Source organism: Moschus berezovskii, chromosome 7 (assembly GCF_049115385.1).
Source record: "Moschus berezovskii isolate FMDL1 chromosome 7, NW_MosBer_1.0, whole genome shotgun sequence".
In the NCBI taxonomy this organism is placed as follows: Eukaryota; Metazoa; Chordata; class Mammalia; order Artiodactyla; family Moschidae; genus Moschus; species Moschus berezovskii.
Window position 1 is genome coordinate 110,069,464 of NC_142466.1, and position 19,639 is coordinate 110,089,102.

At 54.2% G+C, this 19,639-nt stretch overlaps 1 protein-coding gene across 9 annotated transcripts in view; it reads left to right on the forward strand.

Moving 5' to 3' along the window:
• RGS3 (regulator of G protein signaling 3) overlaps positions 1-19,639 on the forward strand; it is a 139,003-nt gene that overhangs the window by 109,726 nt on the left and 9,638 nt on the right. For 5 of the 9 annotated variants that reach the window (XM_088838293.1, XM_088838294.1, XM_088838295.1 and 2 more), the window contains 2 exons: positions 11,953-12,933; positions 13,585-13,809. In XM_088838293.1, coding sequence (XP_088694419.1) covers positions 11,953-12,933; positions 13,585-13,809 — 1,206 coding nt within the window. Of the gene's footprint in view, positions 1-10,554; positions 10,576-11,952; positions 12,934-13,584; positions 13,810-16,324; positions 16,347-19,639 lie in introns of those variants that run through there. The other 4 variants (XM_055427634.2, XM_055427635.2, XM_088838299.1 and 1 more) reach the window with 3 other exon arrangements.

A 19,639-nucleotide genomic window follows, 5' to 3' on the forward strand; every position in this document is an offset into this window, starting at 1 on the left:
TCAAGGATGGAATTGTGTAGCTGATGAATTACCACAAAGTGAGCAAACTTCCCAGGTCAAGAAACAGAACATTCTAGTGCCCTGGAAACCTCCCCCCCACCGCCCCCGCAGCTGCCACCCACCTCAGTCACTACCACCTCAGAGGGTGCTCCTGTCCTGACTTCTCTCACTGAGTAGTGTTGCCTGTTTTGAATTCTGTATCCGTGGAATCCTTGATTATGTGTTCTTTTATGCTGGCTTCTTTGGAGCCGCATTTTGATGGTGAAATCTGTCAGTGTTCTTGGACGCAGTCTTATTTTGTTCACCCCCACTGCTGTGCGGTATTTCATTGTCTGACTGTATCCACTCTATCACTGACGGACATTTGGGTTGTTGCCAGTTGACGGTCATCATGAACGGCACTGCTATGGATATTCTCATGCATGTCTTTTGGTACACTATAATATACTTGGGTAAATACCTGAGGTTTGCCGTTGCTGAGTCATAAACTCATATGTAATTAGCTTTAGTAGATTCCATTGTATAATTTTCTAACGTGTGACACCAGTGCGCCCTCTTCAAACAAAAGTAGGAGGACACCTGTTGCTCCGCGTCCTTACCCACAGATCTGACAATAGCTATTGTGATATCTAACTGTGGCTTTCATTTGCATTTCCTTGGTGACTAATGAGGTTTAGCACCCTTTCATATGTTGATTGTCCGTTTGGATAATCTTTTTGGAAAGTGCCTGTTCAAGTCTTTTCTCCAGTTTTCTGTTGGATCCTCTTTTTTCTTATTGATTTGAAGGAGCTTAAAAAAGTGTTCTGGATCTGTGTTCATTGTTGGACATGTGCGTTACAAATATCTCCTCCCACTCAGTGGCTTGCCTTTTTGCTCTTTTCAGGGTGTCTTCTGAAGAATAGAAGTTCTTCATTTTAGTGGTCCAACCTGTCAATCTTTGTCTCTATGGAAAATGCTTATTGAATCCTGTTTCTTTGCCTGTTACAAGGTTTTGGATATATTTTCCAATGTTGTCTTCTGGATGTTTTATGTTTCACATTTAGCTTTAAAATCCACTCGAAATAGATTCTTAGATAGGGTGGAGACCGAGGTCAAGACTCATCTTCTCTGGGTGGATATCCACTTTATTCAAAAGATCATCCTTTCTCACTGTTGGTCGCCATCACCTTTGTCAGAAATCAAGGGGCAATGCATGTGTGGGTAAGCTGTTTTGAAAATAAGTAGGAGTTCTCAGGTGGACAGAGTGGGAGAGGAAGTGCAGGGAGCACAGGTTTAGAGATGCCTGTTTGGGGAACTACCAATAGTTCAGCCTGGCTGGAGGGAACAGGGGAGGTGGGCTGGCAGGGACAGAACACACAGGGGAGGGAGCTGGGACTGTCCCAGAGGGAAGGGGAAGGGGAAGCAGCAGGCAGAGTGTACTCAGGATCCCCAGGAAAGGAGGGTGAGTTTGGAGCAGACGGTCAGCCCAGACAGACCCAGCCTTGACTCAGGCCCAGCAGGCGACACAGGGTGTCTGCTTTGGGGAGGCAGTGACGGAGGTGGCAGGCAGAGGTGCCTGGGGCCTTGGAGGGTGACTTTTGACTGCAGGTTTGTGGCTGAGTCCCAGAGCCAGATAAACCTTCAAGTGTTCTCCCCCACCCCTACCCCAGTCCCCCACCCGGATGCCCCCAGCACTGAAGGCGCTGAAGGAGGAGTATTTTAGGGACTGGAACAGACGGACATGGGTGGGGATGGGTCTCTGGAAAGGGGACATTTTCTACTCTTCCCGCCATCGATGCACCCACCAGGATCCTGGCCTCACATTGGGCCCTGAGAACAGACCCTCCCAGGCTGGCTGAGATTCAGAGCTGGACAGATCCCCTCTGGGAGAGGGTGGCCTGCAGAAGGGAGTCACTTGACCTGGGGCCATGCAGTGAGCCAGACTGACCTAGCCAAAGGGAAGCTGAGCACAGGCTCAGCTACTCCCAGCCTTTCGGATAGGCCTCAATCTTCTGCCCTGAAATGTACAGACAATAGTGCCCGTACTGTAGGGCTGTGGTCAGAATATGTCAAGTGCCTTCTGGAGTGGAATGCATAGGAGGAGACAGGTGATGATGATGAAAGGAGGAGATATGATTGCCTCCTTGCAACTGCAAATGTTTATTGAGCATGTACTGGGCTTCCCAGGCAGCGCTAGTGGTAAAGGACCCGCCTGCCAGTACAGGAGACGGAAGAGATGTAGGTTTGATCCCTGGGCCAGGAAAATCCCCTGGAGGAGGGCATGGCAAACCACTCCAGTATTCTTGCCTGGAGAATCCCGTGGACAGAGGAGTCTGGTAGACCACGGTCCATAGTGTCTCAAAGAGCTGGATGCGACTGAAGCGACTTAGCACACGCACACATTGAGCACCTGCTATGTGCTGGGCCCTTCTGTCTGTCTGGTCTTCCAACAGTACCATGGTATAGGTACTTGCTACCTCTGCCACCATTTCACAGATGAGAAAACTGAGCCTTAAAAAGAGGTTAAGCAGCCTACCCCAGGGCGCTGAGCCAGGAGGTGGCTGGACTGGGGTAGGAACCTGCATCTGCCTGTCTCCAGACCCCTGTCCTTCACCAGCAGTAGGCTTGCCGCCTCCACCCCTGGCTCTGAAAGCCCTCCCCGATTCTCCAAGCTGTTGCTTGGGGTTAAGCCTGAGATTTGGGGGTTGGTCTCCAGTGCCTGCCGTGAGGGAGAATTGAGCAGCAAGAGGAAGGTCACGGCCATGGGCCGAGCAGGGCTATGCCCCAGGTCCGGCCTCCTGCCCACCAGCATCCCTGCGAGGGAGGCACCACTGACTCAGCCACGCGATTAAGAAGCGGAATTCAGTCCGCCCCGCCTGAGTCCAGATCCTCGTCTCCTGACCACACTGCCATTTGTGCCCTTCTCTGGGGTCCCCCGGCTTGGCAGAGCTTTCTTGTTTGCTCAGCCTGGTGTAGAACATCACAGAGAAACCACACGCTTCTGGCTCTTCCCACACATCAAGGGGTCCCTGGGAGGGAGGTGGTTTGGGGATTCTGTACCAGCGCTCTGCCCACCGGGTGGGTCAGACACCTGCCCCTCAATCTCCACCAACCTGGGGGTAAGAACAGGGATCAGGCATCTGGAATTGCTCAGCACTGCCTGGCCGGGCCCAGGCTGGGAGCTCTGTGAGGTCCTCTGAAGACAGAGAGGGAGGGAGAGGGGAAGAGGGAGTGAAGGGGGCAGGAATGGAGGTCGGGGGGCCGCAGAAAGAGAGCTTAGAGCCAGGCAGACCATTCTGACTCCTCCACTTACTCGGCTTTTGAACTTGCATAAATTTCACAAGTTATCTGAGTCCCGGGTTCCTTATTTGCGAAATGGGGCCGGTGATGCTGACCTCGTAACATGTCTGGACATGAGGCATGTATATAGCGGCTGTCACGGTGCCGGCGGGCTAGTAGAGGCTCACTTAATGGTTTCACTCTTCCTGTCTCCACTCCTCTTTTTCCACTGCTTTCTGTTTTCACCATCTCTAGCTCCACCTCCCCTATCTTTACAACACCGAGTAAACATTGCTTTCAGGATAAAGTCTGAATTCCTTAACATAACCATGCTTCTGCTCCAGAGAACCACCTGTGCTTCCTCAAATATTCCATGTTGTCTCTGGCTTTGGCCTGGATACCCTCTCCTATCCTCTTCCCCACCTCCTCCAGGAGCCACCCCAGTCTTTGCTGCTGCCTCTATGCATCCATAACCCCCTGAGATGATTGTAGGTGGATGGGAGATTGACATGGGCCCTTTACCTGGTGCCCTCACCCATAGACCCCAGCACCTTCAGGGAGAGACACGTGTCTTGCCACAGTTGGGCTCCAGCGCCCCGCACAGGCCCTGGCACGTGGCTGGCGCTGGGTAGGTATTTGCTGAGTAACTCTGGGGGTGGGGGGGGTGAGGTGGGTGAGCCTGGCACACAGTCCTGATGAGCCAAAGCAGAGCCTGCCCAGGGCCGTGCAAGCAGCGCAGGCCAGGCCTTGGCAGGAGAGCAGAGAGCCCTCTAGCTAGGGCATCCCAGGGAGCCTTTAACTGGGCTGCTCGGGATGGGCAGGAAGTGGACTTGAGGGCAAGATAATAAGGAAACGAGAAGGCGCACGTGCATACACCCGGATCCCGGAGAGAAGGAGGGTGCCCAGGGGTAAGGGAGTGGTGGTGGAGCCCACAGGAGAACCGGTTTCTGAGCAGAGAGACCCGGGGTGGGGCCACCGCGCTCACCTTCTGGCGGAGGCATCAATTACCACGGGGTCAGGAAGATGCTGGGGAACTTCTGCTGTCCACGTGCATGGTTGAGAAGAGGGCTGGGCGTAGAAGGGGTCTTTGGGGCTGCAGGGTTGGGGGGAAGACTGCCCGGTGAGAAACTGGGCATCCAGAGGGGAGCGAGCATCTCTGCATCTCTGGCTCCACAGGGCAGGCCTGAGGGCATGTTCTTCTGACTCAGCCAGGTGACAGCGCTAAGAGGAGGGAAGGTTTCTAAAAGGGGTCCCCTCTCTGCTCAGTCCTCAGGGCTTCCTCCTCCCTGTGTGTTGGCTTTGTCTTGAGAGGTTATGAAGGGGTGCCTCAGTATTGCTTTCAGTACAATGGGTATGTTCCCCGCTACTGTGTGTTGCCTGCCTTCCTGAGCCCCTGACAGATCCATGAGTTGTGGTGTGATTCTTCAGGGACAGAGAATTTTCAGTGTGTGGTCAAATTCCTCCTTCCCCTCTCTCCTCCTGCATTTGGTCCTCTGTTCATAGGGAGCGTGAACGGGCTAGCTGACCCCAGTGGGCTTGATGGCTACCCGTTGTGAGCCAGGGGCTGCTGCTGCTTTATGGGCTTCCTTACAGAGGGAACACTGTGTATTTGAATTGGTATCATACCAGGTTCTGGTCTGGATTCCAGTCCTAATTCTGTTGTGTGACTTTGGGCATATTGCCTCCCTTCCCTGAGCTTCAGTCACCTTGTCTGTTAATGGAGGCAACTCCCCAGAATTCTGGGGGGAGTTGAAAGTCGAAAAAAGTCAAGATGCCCGGGTCCTCCTGTTGGGGTCTCCTATCCAGTAGGTCTGGGATTGGACCCAGTTACAGATATTCTTAAAATGTACCCCCAGACGATTCTAAAGTATGTTTCTCTATTGAGAACTGATAGGTTGGATCTGTACTTTGCAGACTTTAATATGCAAATGAATCACCTGGGAACTTTAAATGTGGATTCTAATCTCGTTAAGGCCTGGGATTCTGTATTTTGTAATAGCTCCCAGGTACTGGGGCAGCTGGCTCATGAGTTATTACTTTGAGTAATAACAACTTAGATGGTTGTGAAGTTTCTTGGGCTGCCCGTTCATTCATTCATTTGTCATCAATACTTAAGATGGGGAGTGGGGGGAGGTGAGCCTCGAGGGAGAGACAAAGCCCACAAAGCCCAGACTCTTCTCAGTTCAGTTCAGTTCAGTCGCTCAGTCGTGTCCGACTCTCCGCGACCCCATGAATCACAGCACGCCAGGCCTCCCTGTCCATCACCAACTCCCGGAATCCACTCAAACTCATGTCCACAGAGTCAGTGATGCCATCCAGCCATCTCATTCTCCATCGTCCCCTTCTCCTCCCGCCCCCAACCTTTCCCAGCATCAGAGTCTTTTCCAGTGAGTCAACTCGTCGCATGAGGTGGCCAAAGTATTGCAGTTTCAGCTTCTGGGGCTACAGAATTTGGGCTTTGTCTGGAGGGACCTGGGGAACCAGGGCTTTTAAGTCAAGGAGTGACAGGGTCAGATTTGCATTTCGAAGACTCCTCTGGCAGGATGCAGAGAGTGAGCAGAGGGGTGTGGACCGCTGCTGGGAGGTCAGTGTCAATCCCAGGGCCAGATGATGTGGTATTGAGGCAGGTGATGGTCAGTGGAGGTAGAGAGTGTGGCTTTTTCTTTTTTTTTAAATCAACTTTGTTTTTCAGAGTGGTTTTAGGAATTGAGAGGAAAGTACAGAGCGTTCCCAATACTTCCTGTCCCTGCACACACATAACCTCCCCCGGTGGAAAGATTCTTAAGATTTTACGAGAGATAATCAGGACGATTTGTTGATTGTCCACGGGGGTAGTGGAGAAGAGAATGATACCCAGGCCTCTGGTTCAGGCACCTGGTGGGGGTGTGATTGACTCAGAGACTCGGAGAGGAGGAGTGGACTTGGGGGAAGGTCATGAGTTCAGAAGGGGGCATGTCGAGTTGGGGACCCTGGTGGGCTATTCGGAAGGAGGTCCCCCTCTCTGTGCCTGGGCTCCAGCCACCCAGGTGTGCTCTCTGCCCTCAAGGGCGCTCGCCTTCCAGGCTCAGGGGCCCTTGTGCTGTGTGCTCCTCTGTGAGCCCACCCCTGGCCGCTGAGCAGACTTCAGCCTCAGGGTCCTTTCACAGGGTGGCCTCTCCCACACGCCCGTCTGTTTTCTTACAGTTTTCCTTCACGTTATGGATCATAGTGGTTTTCAGATTGTTTCTGTGGATGATGACCTGGTTCACGCCAGTGCTTCCTCTCCAGCATGCGAGCCCCACCGGGACAGGGATCATGTCTTTCTTGTTCTTATGTCCACAGAGCCTGGAACATTCTGAGAGAGGACAGGTCTGGGCTGGCAGTGCGTACTGGGTGTCATCCTATGGTTGTTGCCTAGGGAGTGGAGGGGTGCAGGAGGGAGGGGGCCCGAGCAGAGTGTGATGAGCAGGACGCAGGCCGAGAGGCCCCTGCTGGAGCGGAGGAGGGGGTCCAGAGGAGGAAATGTCAGAGCCAGGCCATGCCGTGGTGGTCCTGGCTGCCGTTGACGGAGGGCTGCGTGTCCCAGCCCAGGGCTGAGCTCTGGGTGGGTATCCGCTCAGTCTCTCCTCCCCGGCATGCTATGTTACCTAACTGGGGCCAGAAGAGTTAGCCTCGAGGTCACCCAGCCAGGAAGTGTGAAGGGGGCTCCGTCTCTGGAGCTGTCCTCATTTTAAGGTGCCGCCTCCCTCCTCCGGGACTTTGCCGAACCCATCACTGTGGGGGCTGGGGAGGGAAGCAGTCTGGAGGTCCCTGAGTGAGTGGCAGAGGCAGGGCAGTGGTTCCGGCCTCTGGGCGTCAAGAAGCCAGGCCTGAGGAGCTGGACTGAGGCTGAGCGCGGGCTCCGGGAGGCTGGCATTGAGCCAGCTTGCCAAACTCGGAGGAGCACCCACATTTCACAAGGCAAGCCTGGAGCTCAAATGGCCGGGTGGGAGTCTCATAGGCTCTCCCTTTGTCCAGCCGCTTTCCCTTTCACAGAGCTTTTCCTGTTCTTTCTCTGACTTGGTCCCCAGCAGTGATCGCCTGGGATCACACAGCTAGCGCATGATGGGGTGGGGGTTCCAGCCGGGCTCTTCCGGCCTTCTGTCCAGGCTCTTTCTGAAAATCCTGCGGAAGGGCCACCCTGAGATAGAGGCAAACCCTGGCACACCGCCCCCTACCCCAAACCCCGACCTCCACCACCCTAGCCCAGCCCTGCCCTGCCCAATGCAGGAAGTGGTTTTCGAGGGCAGATGCGAGCCCAGCATCTGTGGTGGAGGTGATGAGTCATATTAGAGCTGCAGGTTGACTTTGGGGTCAGCCAACCTGCCTCCACGTTTAGTAGCTATGTGACACTGGGCAAGTCACTTCCAGCAGTCTGCCACCACAGGGCCCGGGGGACGTAGGTGGTGTGAGCCAGGCCTCTGGGTGCCACACCTGCCACCCTTCCCCAGCCTGTTCTGAGCCCTGGATTGGACTGGGGAGAGGATTTGATTATATCCTAAACAGCAGCTCCATTTAGAAGGCCTGGTTCATTTCCTGTGAGCTTCTAGCAGGCGAGACATGCACAGAATTAACCCTGGTCCAGCCGAGCCAAAGAAATGTTGGATGGGAGAGATACACGCTCTCCGCAGCAGAAGGGCAGCTTCTCGGCGCGCTCGGACCCAGGGCCCTGGGCGAGTCACCCGGTCTCTGGGCCACCTTGGCTGGATTCTTGGCACCCCAACCTGTTGTAACAGCTGCCTAACGGGGTGTCCCCAGCTGCCTGCACGTCTTTCAGAGCACTCACCGCATTCCTTAAGACCGGTTGTCTAGCCTCCGCTTTTCTGCTCAGGGGAGGGCAGCGATTGTGTCTGACTTGGCCTCAGCTGTCCCCACCTCCACCCCAAGACCTAACTCAGTGCCCAGAGAATGGATGACTGCCTGGACGCGTGCACCCCAGTCCTTCCGCCACCCCCGCATCCTGTCACCCCGCCCGGAGCAGTTTCACATAGCTCAGCTCTGCTTGTGTCGTTTCGTTGCTCCCAGGACCAGCTCATGCCTGGCATCCATTCTGTAACATGGCCCTCACCTTTCTCTCCTTTCCCATCCTAATTCTCTTCACTTGCTACCTTCTCCCCTGAGGTTTCTGAGGTTTTCTGTTCCAGAGGTACCCCATATTCCAGCTTTCCCAGAAACACAGATCTGACCAAGCCTACTCAGGCGCTCACACAAAATAGAACCTGGTCTGTTCTGAGCTGGTCCTTCTTTGCCAATGTCTGCCCTGTGGGGGATGGGCCTGGGTGAAGGGCCATTGCTCACAGCCTGCTCCCCCTCCGTCTAGACCCCTGGGGCCCCCCTGCTTTTGTGTGTGAAGATCCAGGGAAGTGGGGAGAGATGCTTGATTGGGAGACAGGAGTTCTAGTACTGAATCAGCCTCCCATTTCTTAGGTAATTCCCTTAGCCTCTGAGGCCTCAGTTTCCTGATCTCTAAGGGAATGACAACCCACTCCAGTATTCTTTCCTGGAGAGCCCCATGGGCCGAGGAGCCTGGCGGGCTACAGCGCATGGGGCGCAAAGAGTCAGACATGACTGAGCTCCCCAACAAGGACAGAGATCGGCCTAGACTGAGAATAGCTCCTGCTTTATCAAATGCTTCTCTGGGGCCAGGCCCCGTGAAGAGCATGAACTCAGTCCTGTGAGTTTGGTGTGACGTCACGGCTCCATTCCAGGTAAAGAATCAGGGCTCGGAGAATTCAGGGAGGCTTGGTCATATTCTCCCACAGCTAGGAAATGACACTGCTGGAAGCAGAACCAAAGTCTGACTCGGGGCTGTCTGAGCAGGAACCGCGGGGTGCTGTGAGAGCCCTGGGTCCTGAGTGGTTTCTCAGCGTCCCTGGGGCGGGGGCCCCCTGAGGACAAAGGCACTTCCCCTCCCGGCTTTGTTTGCTTTGGCCTAGGCTGAGCACGATTGGCAGGCAGGCTGACTTGTATTTCTGGTTGTGGGTCTGGTGCTGCACTTTCTCGAGGGGCAGGCGGTTCGGCTGCAGTCACTGCTGGTGCAGGCCCTGGCCCCACTCCACCCCCAGGAAGGGGAAAGGTGGCCTGCTCCTCTCTCAGGGCCCAGTGCCAGGCCCCGAGGGCACCAACTGCTGCTTCCAATTGTCCGTGCTTCCAGATGGAGGGGTCTGGCAGAGGGGGAGGTGAGAGAACGTGGGACAGCAGGGAGCTGGCGTTGCCCACAGTTTGCTTTTTTTGATGGAGAATGCTCGCTGGTGGGAGGGGGCGGGCAGGGGCTGGGCTGCCCTGGGAACTGAGATCCAAAGGGGGCTTGGGAAGAAAGAGCCAGGAGTCAGGCTCTAACCCCAGCTTAGCCCTGTGTTTACGGGTGCCTTTGGGCAAGTCCCTAGGTCACTGTCCAGGCTGGGCCCTCTGTCTTCCTGTCAGTTCGGTGGAGAGTCTCTCTGACCCCGCTGGGAACAAACTAAGGTTCCCCGATGAGATTCCTGGATTGGGGTACCTGGAATCACAATTGCCAGCTTCGATTCTGGGAGCCTGACAGTTTGCTTCTAGGGGGTCCATGAGAAAGATATGCCACTGTTTGAGTTTCGTGAACATTGTTTTCATCACCACAACCACCACAACACCACCACCATCCCATTTCAGAGCTTTGGACTTTATAGTGTACTCTGCTTGTGTGTCACTTGGGTACCTTGGTTATCCCCTTTCATAGGTGGAGAGCCAGAGGTCCAGAGGGTTTAGGGACTGGCTCCTCCTGGCACCGCTGTATGATTCTAGGTTGGCACCTTGTCCTTTCTGGGCCTCAGTCTCCCCATCTGTGCAGTGGGGATATGGGCTCGCCAAAGTTCCCAAGTCTGAGGCAGTGTGGTCTGAGGGCTTCCTGGGTGGATAAGTCTTCACCGTGGAGCTGCAGGCAGGATTTGCAGGGCAGACAGTCCTCGGGGTACGTGGGCCCCTGTCTTTGCCTGTACCTGGGAACCAAACTCTGGCTAGATCATCCTGGAGTCCTCGGAGGCTCCCCCTCCTGGCTCAGCAACTTTCCCCCTCCCCCAGCCAGGGCGGTGGAGGTGGGAGGGGCTTTCACTTTCACCCTCCCGGCGGTGGTTTTTGCCCCACTGGCCTTTCATATCCACTCTGGTGCTCCCATACGCCACTGTGACCCCTGACAGGTGGGTGCGGCAGCTGCCCTGGGCTGCGGCTGGGCCCCTTATTCCCAGATGTGAGGCCTGGCCGGCCCAGGGCTTAAAAGAGTTCTCAGCTGCAGGCATGGCCTTTCAGTCTCTGGCAGCTGTGCCATAGTGGGTAAGTCTTTGCTCTTTGGGCCCAGCTTCTTCATCCATCAAATGGACATTAGTGGTCTTTTCAGTAAGAGCTCTTCACCTGTGTTCTGAGGCATTTACCCTGGAATTCTCTGCCTGTGTGTGTGTGTGTGTGTGTGTGTGTGTGTGTGTGTGTGCACACGTGCGTGCGCAGGCTTATCTGTACAGTTCCCTTAAATATGTGGCATCTTCCTCTTTCATTAGTTCTGTGTCCGCGTGGCCTCTTCATGGATGGAACCTGGGCTCTGAGCAGTTCCCGGTCCAGCACTTTAGGTCCTTGACTGTGATGGCGGAGGGGGGCCCAGCCTAGCCCAAGCCTGACCCACTTTCCCGTGTGGCCGTGACACTGGGACACCCCTGACACTCTCTGAGCCCCAGTCTTCCTGTGAGATAGCTGCTTTTCAGACTCGGAGTAAGGGCAGTATTTTCCCCTTTGCAAATGAAATCTGCAGGAGCCCAGCGAAAACTCCAGGGATTCTGAGGGTGGTGTGTGAGGCAGGAATGCTTCCGCTCTTGTTTGTACGTGCGACTCCTGAGGTTCCTCCAATCACAGTTTAAGTTTACTAGTTTCAAAAAGAGCTGAACATTCAGAGCAAGTTCTTCTTCAAATGATTCACTAAGGCTTTTCAAAGACTTTGCTTCAGATGAAGATATCCTTTGGCTGGGTCTGGGATTGGTAGCTGCTCTGGCTTTGGGCTTGGTTTGATTCTGGTCCATGAAGGCCGAGGCTGTCTGCTCCTCATTTATTCACAGAACAACTTACTCACAGAGGGACCGTGACACTACCCTTTGAGGGCCATTGGGAACATTACTTGTTACTGTTAGTGACTCAGTTGTGTCTGACTCTTTGTGACCCCAGGGACTGTAGCCCACCACGCTCCTCTGTCCATGGGATTCTCCAGGCATGAATACTGGAGTGGGTTGCCATTCCCTTCTCCAGGGGATCTTCCCGACCTAGGGCTCAAATCCGGGTCTCCTCCATTGCAGATGGATTTTTTTTTAACCTTCTAAACCCCCAGGAAAGCCCCCGGGGAACATTGCGTAAGAGGGTTTTAATCTGCCATGGCTCCTGGCATGTGAGAGGAGCCGTATAATGGTAACCAACCTCTCCCTCGTCTCCCTTAAATGACCAACCATGTTTTGATGGAGCGCAAGTTTCCAGCAAGGCAGGAAGGGTGGGAAGCCCATATTCAGCTAAGCCAAAAGGGCTGTCAGGTTTCCACGGGGCACTTCAGCTTTCACACCATGGAGTACAAGGTGTGGGTTTCGGATCGCTGCCTCATTTTCTGTCTCTGTGACACTGACTCGTGCACAGTTGCCTCCTCTTGTAAGCCTTTCTCATTTTCTGTTTATTTCACAGATGTTTGAGGAGTCAGAGGCAGATGAAAAGAAGGAGATGCCCGGGGAGGAAGGGAAGGGGCTGGGTGCTGAGGACCCCTCACCCAGCAAGGACCCCTCACCCAGCAAGGACCCCTCTCCTGGCCAGGAGCCTCTTCCCAGACAAGAGCTTCCACCCAAAGAGGACTCCTCTTCTGGCCAGAAACCTTCTGCTGACCCAGAATCAACACCCAGCAAAGACTCACCTTCTTACAAAGAACCTCCTGTGGGCCAGGAATGCTTGCCCAGCAAGGACTCCCCACCAGGCCAGGAACACCCTGCAGCTGCAGTCTTCTCTCCGTGCCAGGACCTTCCTGCTGGGAGAGAACCCTCTCCCGGCCAAGACCCTCTGATCAGCAAAGACCTCCCTGCCCTCCAGGAACCCCCTGCCCAGGACCTTCTGCCCCGTCAAGACCTGCCCCCTGGCCAGGCCCCCCTAGCAGCTGAGCCCCTTGCTGAGGAGACCACGAGCTCTAGGGATCCACCAGCAGCCACAGGGAACCTGCCCGTGGCCTCCAAGCCGAATTTCGTGATCCCCGAGGTCCGGCTGGATAGCACCTACAGCCAGAAGGCAGGGGCGGAGGGGGGCAGCTCGGGCGACGAGGAGGACGCAGAGGAGGCCGAGGAGGGGGAGGAGGACGAGGATGAGGACACAAGTGATGACAACTACGGAGACCGCGGGGAGGCCAAGCGCAGCAGCATGATCGAGACGGGCCAGGGTGCCGAGGGCGGCCTCTCGCTGCGCGTGCAAAACTCGCTGCGGCGCCGGACGCACAGCGAGGGCAGCCTGCTGCAGGAGAACCGTGGGCCTTGCTTCTCCTCCGACACCACCCTGCACTGCTCGGATGGCGAGGGCACCGCGTCTACCTGGGCCATGCCGTCCCCCCGCACCCTCAAGAAGGAACTGGGCCGCAATGGAGGCTCAATGCACCACCTTTCCCTCTTCTTCACAGGACACAGGAAGGTAAGGAGCCCAAGGGTGGAGGGGAACAGGGTACCTGACAGGGTTGGATGGGTCCAAGAACTGCAGGGAATGAATCTTGGCTTTGTCTCACCTCTGCTTGTCTCAACCTTCCAATAAGCCTTCTACCCACTTAACAGAAGATAAAACTGAGGCCCAGAGGGACCAAGAAGGCAGAATTTGGACTTAAATGCAATACTTTCTGACTCCATATATTCTTACAGCTCCATTTTACCGGGAGAATCCACCGAAAGTAGAGCAGGTATATTTGGATCTATAAGATCCCACATGCTAGCTGAAGAAATAGTTATAACTTATACTTGGTCCAAGCCTAGCCAGACTAGAAATCTGTCAGTCCACAAGTGTGACAACACGTGTTTCCTCCATGCTGGCATTATTCTAAGCAATTTATATGGACTCATTAACTCTCACAGCCGCCCTATGAGGTAGACAGTGTTGTTGCCTGCTACGGATGAGGAAACTGAGGTACCGGGAGGTTATGTCACCCGCCTTGGGTTGCACAGTTTATAAATGTCTGAACCAGAATTAGAATGAGGCTCCAGGGCTGGAGCTGTTAACCACCATGCTCTTTGTCTCTTGCAAATATTTATAAATAGATGAATAAGTGTTTATTGATTTCTTGCTGTGTGCCAGGCCCTGTGCTCTGTGCCACAGCAGGGGCCACAGAGATGCATGAGGCTGATCTCAGCCTGTGAGGAATGTGTTTTCTGTGTGGGCCAGCGGGGTGGCCTAACACTGGAAAGACTGCATCATGGCTTTGAAGCCCATCCATGCTCATGCTCACTGGCTCAGTCAAGTCAACTCTGCAACCCCATGGACTGTCGCCCACCAGGCTCCTCTGTCCATGGCATTTTTCAGGTAAGAATACTGGAGTGTGTTGCCATTTCTTCCTCCAGGGAATCTTCCTGACCCAGGGATCGAACCTGCATCTCTTGCTTTGGCAGGTGGATTCTTTACCACTGAGCCACCTGGGAAGCCCTTGAGGCCCCCTAGCCAGTTTGAATTTGGTCTCTGTCCCTCATTTACTATGTGGTCTTGGGTGAGCCTCTCAATCCTCCTGAGCCTTAGTGTCTTCTCTGAAAAGCGGAGATTAATAGCACTTACAACCCATGGCAATTGAGGGTGAGCCCAAAGAGCCTGCGACTTCCCTGGTGGCTCAGACAGTGAAAAGAATCTGCTTTCAATGCAGGAGACCCGGATTCTATCGCTGGGTTGGGAAGATCCCCTGGAGAAGGGAATGGCAACCCACTCCAGTATTCTCGCCTGGAGAATTCCATGGACAATGGATACGGTTCGTGGGGTCACAAAGAGTCAGACATGGCTGAGCTACTAATACTTTCACTTCACTTTCTAAAGAATTTGATGCCTGATGTCATTAGTCTAGGCACCAGGCAAATGCTGTGGAGGTGCTAACAGTCAGTGTGGTGCAAGGTGTTGTTATGACAACTGTTGTGAGGCTGGGGTGGGGGGTGGTGGTGGTGCAGGTTTGGGGAGGAGAGACCCCAGGGCATAGGGCCACCAGGGAAGGCTTCTGGCAAAAGATGCTCCTCAGCTTGGCTTTGAAAGTTGAGCAGGTTTAGAATAAGCAGAGAGGATGAGGTAGGCACACTGTGAAAGAACATGACCTGGACTAAACTCTGCCGAAGTTAATTTAGCTAGAACAAGAGATTTCTAAAGTGCATGGATGGTTGATGCATGGCATGCGTGCTGCCATTCCTGCCTCCAAACCTGTGGCAGACATGACTAATGGATTCCAGCACACTTCCTCACCAAATTGAGACATGGCCTCAGAAGCCTCAGTAGCTTCTCAGCCACTAGCAGTAAGGCCGCTCAGCACTAGGGATGACACCTTCTGCTGAAAGGTGCCTATGCTCGAAGGGTAGGTTGGGGCCCGCCAGAAAAGGACCTTAAACTTTGTGTCCAGGAATTAGAACTAAATTCCAAAGGCAAGGGGACTGGGTCTATTTCCTCATGTGTAAGCACTTTTGATGTGCTCTGAAATCATCAGGGGAATAGGTCATTAATATATAGATTTCTAATTCCCCTCCCTAGAAGCTGGAATCAGAATTTCCAGGGGGCAGTGCCCAGACCCTGCGTTTTAAATCAGTCCCTCAGGGATTGGGACATTTCCCATAGTTTAAGCATCACCATCTAAGACCGTTTTTTTGGAGGCAGTTTCTAGAGGGAGGAGTCCAGACCTCTGTCCTACTGAAGTGAGGCTTCAGGTCAACTCAGGCTAGGCCTGGACCCTCTCCTCTGGACGGTGGCTGAGGTCCAAGGACCCACACCCACCTCGGGCCTCCCAATCTCACTGTCCCCACCAGACCCTTCCAAGTTCTGTCCCATCTGCTCTTGCTCCAGTACAGATATTTATATACAGATACATTCACACACTTTCTCACATACATTTCTAGTTCCCCAAACCAGTTGATCTCAGCTCCAATTTGGGGGCAGATATTTCCGCCTGGTAGTCCAGCATGACTCGGCCGGCTCTCTCCCGTCCCAGCCTCCTCCTTTGGGAGCTGAAGGTTCCCACTGGCATCCTCCCACCCCCCACCCTCTTTTGGCCTGTTGCCTCCTTTCTTGGGCTTGAGTGACTAGCTGGCAGGGACCTCAGAGGCTGCCACCCTACCATTTGGCTTCTGCTTGCCAGGCCTTGAGTCCTTCAGCATTGTTCATATCCTGCTCCTTCCAGACAGCCGACTTCAGTGAGAAGCTAACCCTTGTCAAGGGGAAGTGCGGTCTAGGTTGGGCAGAAACCCTGGTTCCCCTCCATCCCTCACTGGCGGTGGGACTTGGGCAAATCCCTGCCCTTTTCTGAGCCTCAGTTTCCTCATCAGTAAAATGGGTATTATGAGTAAATAGTACCTCTATCATAGGGTTACTGGGAAGATTAAAGAGCCTGACTTGGGTTAAGCGTTCAAAGCACTGCCTGGCACTCAGCTCCTGCTGGGTCCTCCATAAAGGGAATCATGCTGACGACAATGGTTATGATGAAAAAAAGGAGGACAGCAAGAGTAGTAGCAGTCCTCCCAGTGTTCACTGGGCGTCTCCTGCCCCTTTCTAGCCTTCACAGCACTGCCGTAAGCTGGGACCAGTTGTACTCATCTTCAGTGGGGAGTCTGAAGCCCAGGGAGGAGGGTTTGCCCCAGGTCACATGACGATGGAGCTGGACAGTGGCCTCACCCTGTCCAGTCCTCTCTGAGCCTGTCCTAAACCCTGCACACCTCTCGTAGGTGAGGGGCAGGGGTTGGGGACTGGCAGCTGGGGGAGCTGGCAGGTTTTCCTGTGACTTCCATTTTCCTGGTTTGGGCCTGGCTTTTCAGGGAGGGTCCATGGATGCCAGCCGACCACAGTTTCCAGGCAGAGCCAGGCAAGAGGTGAAGAGGAGAGGGGTGAGTCTTCAGGCTGTGGAGTCAGACTGGGTTCAGTCTCGGCTCTGCCTCCTCCCTCCTGGTCTTGAGACCTTGGCCAAGTTTCTGAGCTTCGATTTTCTCTTATAAAACAGGAGTGGCTAAGTCTTCAGGGAGTTGTCCCAGGGATTCAAGATGACTGTGGTATATTGACAGCTCTGTGCCCACAGCAGGGATCCTGTGATCCAGTGAGACCCAGGAGGCCAGACAGAGCTCCTGTGGTCTTTGGTCAGCCATTGTGCTGCCGTGTGGCTAAACCAAGGCTGGCCATAGGGCAATCTGTCACAGAAGCGACGGTCCCCGTGTTACCCATCCCCTCCGCTGTGTTTAGGAGTATCTGAGCCACACAGACCTGGGAGATGGAACACTCGGCCACGACCACCTTATGGGTGGGCTGCCTGAGGTCTAGAGAAGAGAAGGTCCCCTGGGCTTATCCCGTGGGATATCCTGAGGCTGGCTGGCTCTTGTGCTGGGTTGAATTGTCCCACAGTGCCCTCTGCTGCCAGACCCGTGTCTTACTGGCTGCTCCCAAAAGGGTCCTGCAGGGCAGATTTTCTGGTCCTGTGTCTGTCCTTTTCCTGGGAGCCAGGGACACTCCAAGAGCATCTGTGAATTTCACCCCAGCCTGGCCTGGCTCAGCCCAGAATCATTCTTTGACAGAGGGGAGAAGAGACTGTGGCCCCTCCCTGGCGATGCTTCCTTCTCCCCTCCTGCAGGAAACCAGCTTGGGCAGAGGCTGTCAGGGGAGGGTGCCCACCCTGCTGCACTGTTTCCCATCTAGGCTATGGTTCAGACAAGGGAGCCCCTAAGACGCCTTCCAGCTCCAAGTCATGATAGCACCTTCCAGCCTCCTACCTGTAAAAAGCCTAAAGGATTCGTTCCTCTGTCTAAACAAATAAGTGTAGAGTTTAGCCGGAGTGTTTCTGCAAAGTTCTACGTGGTCTGCCATGATGGTCTGGGTCAGAGAGAGGAGCCAGGCATGGCCACGTGGCCCCATAAGTCAGGTCAGGACCAACAGGGGGAATCAGGTGAGGCCCTGGTTATAGGAGTCATGGGTGGGGTCTGCAGCCAGACCTGAAAGGTTTTGCTATGGGCCAGCTTGGAGAGCCCAGGCAAATAGAAATGGCAACCCACTCAGTACTCTTGCCTGGAAAATCCCGTGGACAGAGGAGCCTGGCAGTCTGCAGTCCATGGGGTCATAAAGAGATGGACATGACCGAAGTGGCTTAGCACCCGGCTCTGGGCCTCAGTTTCCTCAGCTGTAAACTGGGGGGAAATAACAGCAAAAAGCTCTTAGAATTGTTGAGAAGGTTAAATTAAAGTATGACACAACACTTTAGCACATTGCCTGGCACGAAGTGGTGGTAACAGCTCTAACCACTAAAAAAAATACAGCCACAACCTGAAAGTAGAGAGTTATTTGTTTGGTGGGAATGACTCTGAGCCTGGGAGATAGCATCTCAGTATATCTGAGAAAACTGCTCCAAGGAGACAGGAGGGGAAGTCAAGCTATATACAAGTTTGCAGACAGTCTGAACATCAAAGATCAGGTATCAAATTAAGGAATTTAGCATTCTGTGTATGGGAAGATGCAAACCTCTGGGCTCACTGAATTCCTTCCTTCCATGTGCGCCTCAGCTATCTGGGGCCAATCCTGTTTCATTAGGAGTTGACAGATGGCTACTTCTTGTATTCCCCAGCTCCTCAGCAGTCACTGTTGATTGAGGGGCGGGCAGCATCCGCTGGACTGCAGTTTTGGGAGCCCTTGTTCACATTTGGAGGCCAGAGATCACTGATGGCTGTGACATTTCTTGTTTATTGATATGGCAGGAGACAGTCTCAGTTCACACCACCATAGCTACTAGTTATCAAGCACTTCTGCAGGTGTTCATTAATCCACATAACACCTTTGAGAGGTCCAATTACTATCCTCATTTTACAAATAAAAAAAACCGAGGCACAGAGAGGGGATATAATTTGGCTGAAGTCGATTAGCTAATAAGTGACTGAGCTAGGATTCAAATCCAGGCAGTTTAGCATTTAACTCTTATCCATGACTATTATAATAGTCATAATCACAATATAAACGGTACTTATTCCTCCAGTCCCTGGAGGTGGCCGGGTGGGAGCTGGGCGGGCCTCAGGGACCTCTGTCTGGAGTGAAGGGCGGGCTGAGTGGTTCTGGGTTCGTCTCCAGTCACCTTTCAACACGGAGGAGCCAAGGAGCAGAGCAGGGGAGTAGAGGACGGAGAGGCCCTTTGTGTGCTGAGCCTCAGGCCGGCCTCCCTGCAGCTCCCGGAGCCTGCAGGCTTGGGAGCTGCGCTGAGACTGGGAATCGGAGCCCCAACTTTCTGTCTCAGCCTCTTTCTGGCACACAGCACCCCCTTGGTGTGTGGGTTTCACTGGCTACTTTGGGGGCCGACTCCCAGGGCCTGAACTCCCTGGCCCCTCTCTCAGGCTGATTGATGAGAGCCGACCCTGGAGAAGATGACCCCCCTCCCAGCAGTGGAAGGAAGAGCCTGGTTCCCAGCAGTGCAGAGGCTGGGGGTGGCGGGCGGGGCGGGAGTGGTCCCCAGGCCCATTGTGTGGGCCCGATAAAGTGCGGAAGCTGAGGTTAAATGGGAGGAAGCCCAGCGCTCTAGGCTCTTTCCCACGGGTGGGGGCTTCAGACCTTGCCTGGCCAGGCCAGACAACTGTGACCTGTGTGCAAGGGCGGGACAGTGACAGCAAAATCACTGGGCGGTGAATGCTAGCAGCCCCCAGTTCCTGAGGGTGCCCTGTGTACCAGTCTGGGCCTTGGGGGCCCAGACTTTATCCTGGTGACTCTCCCAATGGCAGGGTGGATGCCTCTGCTGGAGCTGAAGAAGCTGAAACTGAGAAAGTCTGGGAACGGCTCCAAAGCTAGTGGAGGCAGCATCCATACCCAGGCTGCAAACGGTAGATCCCGAGTCCCGCACCACAGCTGGGTGTGTACCTCTGTGTGCACGTCCACACGTGTTTACAACCTTGGCGGGGCAGCATTCTCAGGAAAGAGGCGGCATTTCCCCTGAGTCGTTCATTGAAAACCTTCGAAATGTCTGAGTAGCAGCATCCTCTGGCGGAGAAACACAGGCCTTACATTCAGACAGACCTAGATTCCAGCTGTCACGTAAACGCTGGGTGTCCTTGGGCAGATGACTTAACTTCTCTGAGGTTCTGTTTACTTTTATGGACTTACTCTGAGATTAATGAGACAGTGTCTGGATAATGTCCATTCTGAGGTCTGGCCCATAGTG